Source organism: Polyergus mexicanus, unplaced genomic scaffold (genome assembly GCF_030449975.1).
Source record: "Polyergus mexicanus isolate NDT 795.1 unplaced genomic scaffold, iyPolMexi1.0 SCAF_3, whole genome shotgun sequence".
Classification (NCBI taxonomy): domain Eukaryota; kingdom Metazoa; phylum Arthropoda; class Insecta; order Hymenoptera; family Formicidae; genus Polyergus; species Polyergus mexicanus.
This window is the reverse complement of record NW_027223323.1, coordinates 8,470,093-8,481,793: the sequence shown is the minus strand read 5'-3', so window position 1 is coordinate 8,481,793 and position 11,701 is coordinate 8,470,093. Positions and strand designations below refer to the sequence as shown.

General features: G+C 33.1%; 2 protein-coding genes across 7 annotated transcripts in view; one reads left to right on the top strand and one right to left on the bottom strand.

Annotated features, from left to right (window-relative positions):
* The first annotated feature begins 350 nt into the window (after positions 1-350).
* Positions 351-3,286, top strand: LOC138944918 (dynein light chain Tctex-type 5-like). Its single transcript, XM_070315989.1, has 5 exons — positions 351-387; positions 474-610; positions 864-1,057; positions 1,391-1,646; positions 3,056-3,286. Exons 1-4 carry the CDS (start codon positions 351-353, stop codon positions 1,554-1,556), a joined length of 534 nt encoding a protein of 177 aa, XP_070172090.1. The 3' UTR covers positions 1,557-1,646; positions 3,056-3,286.
* Positions 3,287-4,233: 947 nt separating this feature from the next.
* Rho-5 (rhomboid-5) overlaps positions 4,234-11,701 on the bottom strand; it is a 72,873-nt gene continuing 65,405 nt past the window's right edge. For 4 of the 6 annotated variants that reach the window (XM_070292802.1, XM_070292803.1, XM_070292801.1 and 1 more), the window contains 8 exons: positions 11,322-11,510; positions 10,661-10,844; positions 9,961-10,197; positions 9,833-9,859; positions 9,241-9,431; positions 8,823-9,119; positions 8,288-8,441; positions 4,234-7,911 (listed from right to left, as the gene is read on the bottom strand). In XM_070292802.1, the coding sequence (XP_070148903.1) occupies positions 7,480-7,911; positions 8,288-8,441; positions 8,823-9,119; positions 9,241-9,431; positions 9,833-9,859; positions 9,961-10,197; positions 10,661-10,844; positions 11,322-11,510 (1,711 nt within the window). In that variant the 3' untranslated portion in view covers positions 4,234-7,479. The remainder of the gene's footprint in view (positions 7,912-8,287; positions 8,442-8,822; positions 9,120-9,240; positions 9,432-9,832; positions 9,860-9,960; positions 10,198-10,660; positions 10,845-11,321; positions 11,511-11,701) is intronic. The other 2 variants (XM_070292805.1, XM_070292806.1) reach the window with 2 other exon arrangements.

Below are 11,701 nucleotides of genomic sequence, written 5' to 3'. Positions count from 1 at the left end.
AACACTGAATGCAATCAGCTACGGTATTCTGCCCTAGTACAAACTAAAAATTACTAGATTTTGTACATACGTGAAAATATTCAATGTAAAAATATAATTTTATTAAAAAAAAAAAACTGTCTTTATAACAGTAAAAAAATTATAGAGAACTGTGATAGCGATAAAATAAATGCTAACTTCAAGGGGACAAAAGATTAAATAGAATTTTTTTTTAAACTCTCTTATTTTTATTCGGTATATAAGATAATCTCCAAAATAATTTTTTCAATCTTTAATATGCAAGAGACACAAGAGCAATATTCTGAAAAAATATAAGCATAAGTCTTGATTAATAAAAAGTGACTGAAAAAATGGATGAAAAAAGTTCTCTTGATAAACAAACAAGATGTAATAACAGTAATCAATTAAAAGAAATAACACCAATATAATAATTGATAACAATTCGTAAAACATGAAAATATTTTTAATTGCAGTGCAACGACCCACAATGATGAAAGGATGGTCTATAGTCGGTAAAGCTCTTCAATCAAGAGCCTATCTTAGTACAGTGTCCCTTATGATGTTACAAAAGGGTAGCTTATCCTTTCGTATAGGCAAAGGTGGCTTCAAGGTATTACAAATTGAATTAAATAATGTTTGTACATAAGATAAATCTTATATAGCAATTTGTGAAAATCTATATAAATTACCTAAATGATAATAATAATTATAAAAGAGTAATAAAATTGCAAGAAAGATACATTAATCACAATTTTTTTTTTTTTTAAATGAACGTAGACTGCATTAATTGCTATGATATTACATGTTATATATATGCATACGCGATATACTTAATATGAAAAATTATAAAAATTATTTGTCAGATTCCAAGATATCAAAATACTTACCGCTTTGAGCCTTACAAAACTTTCAAGTACGAAACCGTTGATCTAATACTGATGGATGTGATGCGGAATTATTTAAATGATTTGAAATATCAGCCTCAGACTTGCATGCGAATCTGTCAGAAAATGTCAGCAGAAGTGCGAGACAGGATTTGCAGAAAGTATTACGATCGGTAATCTATCAATCAATTAAATAGATACGATAATTACACTTAATCAATATGCATCTTAAATATCTACAAATTTCTTTCTCTTCTTTAATATATAAATTCAATCAGAGATATATATAATTCAAAAACATTCAAATAAAATTGAATTAATTCGAATTAATTTATCAAGTTTAGAAAGCGAAATTAGTAATTATACTTTGATTACATTTCCTAAATAAATAAATATATATATATATATATATAAATGTTTAATCATTACATCATGACGCAAATGTCTGAAACGAAGAATCTGTTTCTTATCTTAGCAATTCTTACAGTTCAATTTCTTGTTTTCAGATACAAAGTTGTAATTGTCATGTCGATCGTTCAAAAATTAGGGCAAGACGTGCACATCGGTTTTGGGAAATTATGGGACGTCCAGAGAGATACTTACTCGACCCATGTGATCGAGACTCCGGAATTCGCCGCGATGGGTCTTGTCGTGGGTACTTATTACGAATGAACCGATTAAACAAAAAATCGATGAAACTGTGTCAATTTGGTAATGATGAACAATAAGCTCTGGAAAATATTAGCTTCTAATTAAATAAAGGTAAGGAGATTTTAAAAAATGGAATAAAAGCACACACATTTAAATAAAATTAAACAAGGATTAAAAGAAAAATGTACTGTAAATCGGCTAATAATCGGCCCGATTCAGTGTACGGTAATGCATTATTGGTTGAAGAAAGGATCAATGATCCGTGATACAAACTAGATCACGTGTTTCACGTTTTCTTTATTGTTATTAAATTAATATATATATATCATTCGTATATATATATTCTTTTATATATTTATATATTTATATATTTATATATGTGTATGTATATAACAGCGACAAGTACAATGTATAGTTATGATTATTAATAATAATCGAAGGGCACCGATGACTATAGTGAAAACTGAAGGCGAGATAATCATCGTAATGATATTAACAACGACAATCATAATAATGGGCGTGATAATGACGAATGTGATGATAATAATAATAAGTTATCTCGATCTTTAATTTTAATACAGTCGTATATTCCCTTAAAGTCCGTCCTTAATACTTATATCGCGCTTTTATTGATACAGGGATACAGAAAAATAATACCGCGCGGCCGTGATGGAATGTTCTTAAGTCGTATATAATATACATATATATATATGCATATATGTATAATATTTATATAAAACAGACGCGAGAGCGCCTAATTAATTAATTAATTACAAGCCAGCGCCGCCGCGCCGGCGCTCGTTTTATTTACACCGCAAAAATTAAGTAAATTAAGAAAAACGACGAGAGACCGACTAAAAAATTCATTATATGCGAAATCGAATCGCTAATCTTCGAAATCACAGACAAGCGAAAGCAATATGAAACATTTATACTCGTCACTGCTTTTTAAGATGCAACTTTTGGAAACTTGTTAAAATTTTGTAAATATTTTAAAATTGCGAAAATTCTCATTTCACATCTCTCAATTTACGTAGCTTACGTTATTACCTCACGTATATACAATACATCTACAGATAGAAATGGAAACAAAATTCAGAAACACACTGTCACTGTGTTAATAGAGTGATGACAGAACGACCATTACGTGTATATAGGACACTAGAGATCATACAAAAATATCTGTCTTAAACAGACAGTAGTTCAGCCGTTGTCCCGTAGACCAAAAAGTTAAATGATTTTAAAAATTAATGAAAAATGTCAACTTGTAACGCCTCGCTCGTAAAGTCAATTTGACCATTTAATTTAATTCTTGATTTCGAAGATTGGAGATTATTTCGCAGAAGAGAATTTCCGTGAAATTTCCCCTGAATTCGCCCACGTTTCACGAGGTTTTCTTTATAATAATCGAGATTCATCGTAGAGTTTTACTTACAATCCTATCTGCCGATCAATTTTACACGCACGAGCTGCACTATGTAGATCCTTGGTCCATTTTTGACGCATACGTTTATTTACAGGGTGAAACGCGCGCGCGCGCACGCGGCGGCGGTGGTTCGCCGCATCGCAAAAAATGGCAAGTCAACCGCGCGATCGGAGATTTTATCAAGAGCATTACGAAGATAAATATTCTATTTCCTTCTGACACCTATATGTAAAAAAAATATTACGATATAAGTTTATATACATATAATAAAATAATGTTTGTATATGTTTTTAGTATAGGGCAATACGTAAATTTTAGTGACAAGCATGAGATTCTTTACCTGTAAATTAAAATTTGCAATAAAAAATATACAAAGATTCGTTTCAACAAATTTTTTAGCTGCGCTATTTTTCAATGTTATAAATATTTGATATAAAAAAATTAAAGAAGAAGAATTAAAAACTTATATACATATATATATTTATAGAGACCAAACTCTATGTTAATGATTGCTATTTTTATCAATGAATAGAAAACAGCACAAGTCAAGTCAAAGTTTGGTTAAAGAAAAAAAATTCATTCGTCTTCTCACAAAAAAACTTTTTATACTCGCCAGTAATTCAAAAAATCTATTAAAACTATTTAAAAATATTATTATAAAATATAGACAATATATATTGTCAAAAACATTAACGAGCTGCTATTTTTTTAAATTTGGCTTCTTAGAGTATGGCTCAAGTCAGTGACAGTAGGCGATTCCTGAAACAATCCATGTAATGACTTTCATCAAAAATTTCATGTTACACAGCCATAAACTACATCAAATTAATTATGCAAAATATGTTCGATCGCGCAAATCGCCCGCAATTTTTGGCTTCTACAACAACCATAACCGAGATGAAAACGCCTTTTCTTTTCCCTTCTTCTCTTTCTGTCTGTCTCATTTATTCACTTTCTCTCTCTTTCCCTCTCTCACACACGCATACACACACATACATACACATACACACATTCTTTCTCTGTCGCTTGCACAAGAGAAGGCGAGATATTCCACCTCGCCGTGATCGGTATGGAATTATCGAAAGTTCTCAATTTATCTATCTCCGTCGTGTATATATGTATGTGTATATACGATTGTTCGTACGTTCGTGTATACTGTTTGCGTATATCGTGTTTGTTGCATGCTATTATCTGTATATGACACATTTACAATAATAACAATACGTTGCTCATCATCGACGATTCGCCTTAACTCGCGTATGTATACGTTTAATATTTATATATATATATATATATATATATATATATATATATATATATATATAATTCGAAAAAAAGTTTATAATAGGGCGGTGGATCACTCCAAACACACACGCACACAGAGCTCCCTTCTTCTTTCTCTTTCACGTATTCTCCTATTCTCCCTTCTCTCTTCTCTCTTCTTGCGATCATCAGATCGTATATCACAAAGTTTTCAAAATGCAGTTTGGATTAAATGCGAGCTATGTCAATTATAATCAGTATGTGTGATACGCTTGCAATTGGCATTTTCTGTAAAGCTACTTGCATGCTGCTTTGCATCTCGCATATATGTGTTGGTATATTCGTTTAAATTTTTGTATGCAAATCACGAAATATGGCTATAGATATTATTCAATCTGTTGAACTATTTTGAAAAAACTAAAAAGCGATTGTACCATGTTGTACCGGCAAAAATTATTTAAAATAATTAAAAATATTGAAAATAAAATAATAAATACGTATATACACACAGGAAAATATATGAAGAAAATATGTGCGATAGTGCAGTTTCATTAATAATATTTTAATCGCAAGTATACTTCATCTATTTTATACCTGAATATTTATTTTTTTATATACTAAATATTCTGTTTAAAATTGTATTTCCTTGCAATATGTTTCCTCGTTATTTAAAATTGTTTTGCCTGACTGAACGAATAATGCATTTTTATTCATTTTGATTTAATCATAATATAATTTTACGGATTTGCAAGATTAATAAATTAAGTTTCTGTAACAAAATGACATGTGCACAGATGTATATATCATTGCAATAAATTGTATAAAATAGAATAATAATATTAATTGTATAAAATCAATTCCGACAAAAAATTTAATTATTCATGTTACATAGATATGAAAAAAATGCTTCCTATTATTATGAAATATAGGTTTCCCACATTAAAATCGTCTCGTGCACATATTATCTGTCGTGTATCTGCTTTTTCCACCGCCTCTCTTAACTACTCCTTCATATTATCGCAAATATGTATTTACAGACTTTGAAATAGATTAAGAATTCTGATATTCGCGCCTTCCTTTCTCTCTTTCCCTTTCTCTCACTCTCTCATACCATTATAAAAAATTGATTCGTTTCTTAAATCGTTAACCTTAAATCGTTAACACTTTCCTTCCGCCTCCTCTGCTTCGGACTATCCCTTCTCTTCTATTCTCGATAAGGTGCATATCCTCTGGATACCAATCAGACATCTCACTATTATTTTCCACGACATTGCAGACATTCCATATTTTGTACTACATTTTATATTACAATTTCATGAGAAAGAGAAATTTGACATTATCAAAATGTAATGTAAATTCCAGTTTTGTTTAAAACGATATTATTAAAATATCACGTAAAATTGTCATCAATTGCATAAAATTATTAATATCGTAATTTGTAATGTGTTACTGCAACTAATATTATTACACAATATAATGGAAAAAGCAAAATTAAGGAATACATACTTTTCTCGACTAGAGAAGAAAAATATGTATCCCATAAGTTTTTTCCTGTTTCTATAAATATATCAAGTTTGATCATAAAATCGAAAGAGAAATCTTGTTTGCAGCGAGCTATTGATTGGTATCCAGTTGGTGAACATCGACCGATCGTCCCTGCAGGAAGGCTCGCGGCCGTCGCGGTGCTACGAAAAATATCTCCAAGGTCAAAAGCCATCACAGACAATAGTTCCGGATGTCGGAGGTGCGGGGGACTATATTGTGCAGAGACGAAAGACGTGTGCACTTTCAAAGTTCTCCCTAAAATTAACTTACTAAGGTCGTTCTTATAACAGTAACAAGACTCGATTCTATTTACATCTGCGGCTTTCTTCTCTTCCTTTCTTTTATTAACACAAACCTTGAGGAGATGGATGCTACCATGTCAAACTTTGCGAAATCCCAAATGATCCACGAAGCATCCCATCCGTCATCATCAACGGGTCATTCAAGAGATCCATGTATATATACACACACACTCCGTCGGCGATTCAGAGTCCTGGGCTCCCTCAAGGCCAGCTGGGCCTCAACCAACTCACGTTGGGAGCCAATCACTACGTTGGGACTTAATAATGTTAAGGCATCGTCGTGTGTCGACGAACACGAGTTCCTCTCTGACGTTCGTTGGCAGTAGCGAAAATGTCGGTCGGGTTTCATCACCTTCACCCGCTCGATCCAGGCACTATCAAACCCCCCATGTCCCCCGAATGCACCATGATATCACTCTCACAGACGATCCAAAAATGATCGTTAATCTTCAAAGTTCGGGAAACGCCAAAACTTTGTTGATAAAAGATTTTATTCTTGAAATTTCAAAAGCTCAGTGATCCGATTTGTTTCATCGTGGAAGCGCAATTATTAAATAACCGGATTATTTCCAAAGTTCGCATTTTCGCAATATTGCAACACTAACCTTTCACATACTTCAAAGCTTGAAAATCCGGATCATCAAATATTGACTGGAGGCCAAAGAGATGTTTCGTTTGGATTTTTCTTTCAGTTTTATCGAAAAAAGGTAAAAAATTATTCTTCCGATACTTTAACTTGTTAGAAAGCCAAAATCTCCTACTTGTAAATTTTTCTTTGGTTAAAAATTAAAAAAAAAAAAAAAAAAAAAAAAAAAAAAAAAAAAAAAAACATTTATCGATCTTCTTTCAATATTATAGTCTTTATCCAAAGACTTTCTTCGGTCTCCTTCGAAGATTTCCTCTAACTTTTTTAAAAATTTAAGATTCATTTTTGTTTCAATATTTTTTAAAGATATAAAATTTTTGAAAGATTTTCTTCTTTTGATCTTTCCTCCAGTTAACAAAGGAGAATATTTATTGATCCTCTTCCAATTTCTTCAGAATTTCAAGATATTCGTCAATTTTACATTTAGCTTTCGCAAAAATCGCAGAATTTGCTCTTCTATCTTCTTTTCAGTTTTCCCAAAGATACAAATTTTCTAATTTTTTCTGAGAACTTTCTTCTGTTTCGTATATTTACGGGCTTTTGATGATTTTAAAGATTTCAAACTTTGATTATACATAAAACGAAAAAGTCGTTGGATCAGCTTCAACTGATTTTATGGCTTCGGGATTCGAGGAGGAGAATCGCCAAAATCAGCGCGGTGAATGACGGTGCATTGTAATGATGTGCGCGATGATGAGAAGCGTAAAGACAGGGGCCGAACGGAACAATTTCGCGCTCGACTATGAACCGCGGCCCCATGTGTCATACTTGCTCCTCTCGTTTGAAATTGATGTTCTGAGACGCGCAAAAGTCGCGGGTAAATGGCACACAATTGAACAATTTACACATTTCGCACTCATATACTGGCACGTTGTAGAAGAGGGCGAGCAACAGGGCGAACAAGCCCACAATCAGGATCAGGCATACCCAGATAAGCAGTATCTTCCGTCTACGATCGTAATGGCCAAACGAAATAAACGGCATCAGCGCGTAGGCCGCCAAGAAGCCGAAGATGAAGCCGAACAGATGCGCATAGTTGTCCACCCACGGTAGTATACCCAACGCCAACAATCCCACTAGGATCAGAATCAGCTTAGACAGCGCACGACGTGGATGCTTCAGCATCGGCCAGCAATGCAATACTTCGACCATCAGAGTGGCCAGCAATGCGAAATGCGCGCCAGCTGGACCGACCTGTAAACAAACATCATTATTGATAAACAAAAATCCGAAGAGTAAATCAACAAAATCTTGCTTTCACCAGCATGCATTGAAAAGTGAATCAAGAGAATTTAAAAAAAGATAAATTTTTATAGCAATAATTCAAATTAATTAACGTTTTAAACAAGCAATTGTCTATAAAATCAGTCCAACATATGAAAAAAAATATATAACAAATTTTAGTTTATTTTATAAATTAATTAATTATTTAATTAATTATATCGAATTACTTTGATAAATGGAAAATATTAATTGTGTCAGATGTTTCAAAAATTAGACTATATAAATATCGAACAATGTTTTTTTTTAACAAAAAAGAAAAATTATTAACATTATATTAAAAACTTACTTCTGCTCTATAAGGGACAAAGATTGCGCTGGCCAAATTTCCAGCAAGAGCACCAATAAAATAGATTAAAGCAATGCGCAAAGATCCTGTCAGTTTTTCCAAGTCTCTCATCAGAAAATACTGGATCAGTAATGTAATTACCAAATGGACGATTCTGCAATATTAAATCAATAGAATAAATAAATTTTATTTTCTTAGAATTAATTTATCAAGATAAATTTTTCAGACGGCTTTACTTTGATGAAGACGAGTAAACTGTTTCTCGAATTTATCGAAATAAATTTATCATGACAAATAAATCGATTCCGCATCTATCAGAATCAATTTATTAGAACAAATAAATTAGTATAAATTTTTTTCTTTAGGTTATAACTTAACAGAATAAATAAATCGGTTCTCTGCAAAATTTATATACGATTGAGACTGAATTCGTTAAGATAAATGTAAAACCAAGTTTGCTTTTTTGAGATAAATATCGGGATAAATATATGTAAATCGGTTCTTTATTTGTGGTTGATTTTTTAATTTTTATTACCCGGCATGAAGGAACATAGTGGTGAAGAGTCTGTAGAACTGGTCTGGCCATTCTGGATGCAGAAACGGTATCATTCCGCAGACGTCGTGCAAACACTCCACCTGTGAGCAAAGCGACGCCTCCTCGTGAAAGTAACCGTGCACAAAATCGCAGTACTCCTTCGTGGTGATCCGACAACTCCCGTGAATCCCGATGCAACAAGGATGACCGATTATCTCGCAAACCATGTGTTCCGCCATCTTATCCTTGTAACGACCGATGGGAAAGTTGCCATTGCCCCGCTGACTCCCGTTTTTACTATCAAGAATTTTTCCGTTAATCCTTACCGTTTCTTTACTTTTTGTAAACGACCTATCTCTCTTGATGGTATTCTATTACTTTTGATAATAAACACGATAAATAATGTAAAAATATTAACCTGAAACGATGATTAAAGGAATTGGTTTTCCGGCAAATCGGCCATTTGGTAATGTCATCCGGCCACTCGTAAGGGGCGATGCTTGCCGGGGCATCGCAAAATTTTGGATCTAGTCCGCAAACAGATCCACTAATACGGCCGCCGGGTCCACTCTCCCCCGGTCCCCACTTCTTCCAAGTCGAGATTGTATTCTGCGAAATTTAACATGGTCACGATTTACCCTCGTTATCAATTATAGAAGATTCTTGAAACTTTAAAGTATCTATACTAGTAAATATATGCCAATTTCCCGGATTAAAACATGCACGAATTAACAAGAAGGCTTTGCATATTTGTTTGCAAAAGTACATTACAAAAGTGACAAATAAAATATTTGTATTTGTATAAACATTTACTTTCTTTTTATTACATTCAAAGTTATATATATATATATATATATATATTTTTTTTTTAATTAAGTTCTTTCTTATCATTATAAAACTGACTATCAATAATTATAATAAGCAAAGAAAAACAGCGTGTTTACTTCCTTTAATTTCATTTAAATGCTTTTTTCAGGCCAAAAAATCGAAATAAAGATTACATGATTTACCGTAACAGTGGATCTCAATCCCCGAATCTGTTGGCGTGCATGGAAGAGAATTATATTAACATGAACACGACCATGAAGAGCTAATAAGGATATGATGTTATACAAGTCTTAAAAATCAAGAAACTCACAGAGCAATCCGCTTTGCTGGATTGAACGCAGCCGGAATCGTCATTCCTGATGCAGCAAGCGGTATCCCGTTCTCTTTCCCGCCCGACGTCAATCTCCTTTAAAATCTTGATATCCCGACGCATACACGGCGCGAACTTGGCACCAAGATGAATCAGATCCGCGGCCCTAGGGCCCAGCCAGAAGTTTGCGGGTTCTTTATAGTCGACTTGTTGCAACGATAAACTCGTCACGAGAACCTGGATAAATCAATCATTTTTCAATCGCTTTTCAACATTTATTTACAAAATTCCTAATCATCCTTACAATCCACTTTTAATCAAATGCTCAGAAACAACTTAATCAAGTGTCTCTACAGCTTGGAATATTCTACAGATCTACAGTAATGCATACCTCAAGAAACTCTAAAATTTTTTATTAATAGAAATAATAATCTTTGTTGTAGTTTCTGTTTTTGCGTCATGCGCTCCATCGTGTTTAAAGAAATCATATCCATTTTTTAATATGTAAGTAGCATGACTTACTTTGATTCAACGTAGATAAAGAAACAATTTCATCTTGTTGCGCAAGAGAAATTTTTATATCTATTCTCAACAAGATTAATTTTCCGAAAATTTTAACTAAAATAATTTTTAAAAAATGATAACAAGGATCGAATAAAAATAACTAAAGTCAATGGATAGTAATTTTTTATTTGCTCACCATTCCTGATCGATGATTGAGATCCATTCCAACAGGACCAAATCCGTAACACGCCAGCGATATTATCAGAATCAATACTTGCACAGTGGTGATCCAGTACGTGAAATATGGTCGATGATCCTCGAAGTCGTCCAACTGCTTCTTTACGTCCGGCTTGTGCGCGACGCTTTTCCGAAAAGATCGTCTGGATAAGAAAAAAAACTTTAAATGATCCACTTTGTCTTCTTCACGATGTAACTACTATAATCTCGATATTCGGGGAAACCTGTTTCTGATAGAAAATTATCATAAACATATACAAAGTTATTATGATATTATTATATACATAAAATATCAATTCGTGAAAAATATAATATCCTTTTAAAAATATAATAAAATAGCATAAAGTGTTGTGCATTGTATAAAGTGTTCGAAGCGAAGATTGCATACAGCTCGATAATTAGCAAGATTTATGATTTAGATATGTAAAATTCTCTATTTGAAATATAACTTATAAAATATACAAATTTACTTTTAAACTTTTGCTTTTTAACTCCCAGTCAATCAATTGTTTTCTAATTAAAATAATGTTACTCTCGCAATAATTAATTTAATTAATCAACTTAATCAATTAAATCGACTTTTGACTGAAATCTTATAAAGATTGAAGTATGAAGCATACCCAAAGAAACGACCGACAATGCCCATTCCGTATCTCCGCCGATTGCTGTTGTCGAAGACACGATCGATCGTGCTGCGGGAGATCCTCGTGGCCCCGGCTATCTCCCTGCGGAGAGTCACCCCCTCCTCCTGCGGCAACCTCGTACCCTCCGGAGGCGCGTCGTACTTCGACCTGCTCCAACTTGTCTTTCTGTAATCTCATTCTCGTTATACACGCTTGCAAGTTTGTCGGAGGACAACGACAAATCTATTTTGCAAATTGCTTTTACTCGAACAAGTAGATTTCGCGATCTCGGCAAACTCTTGTCCAAACGTCGACATTTTTTCGATTAATCGTCATTAAAAACGGAAGAAATCTTATAAATTATATTGTTTTAAGTA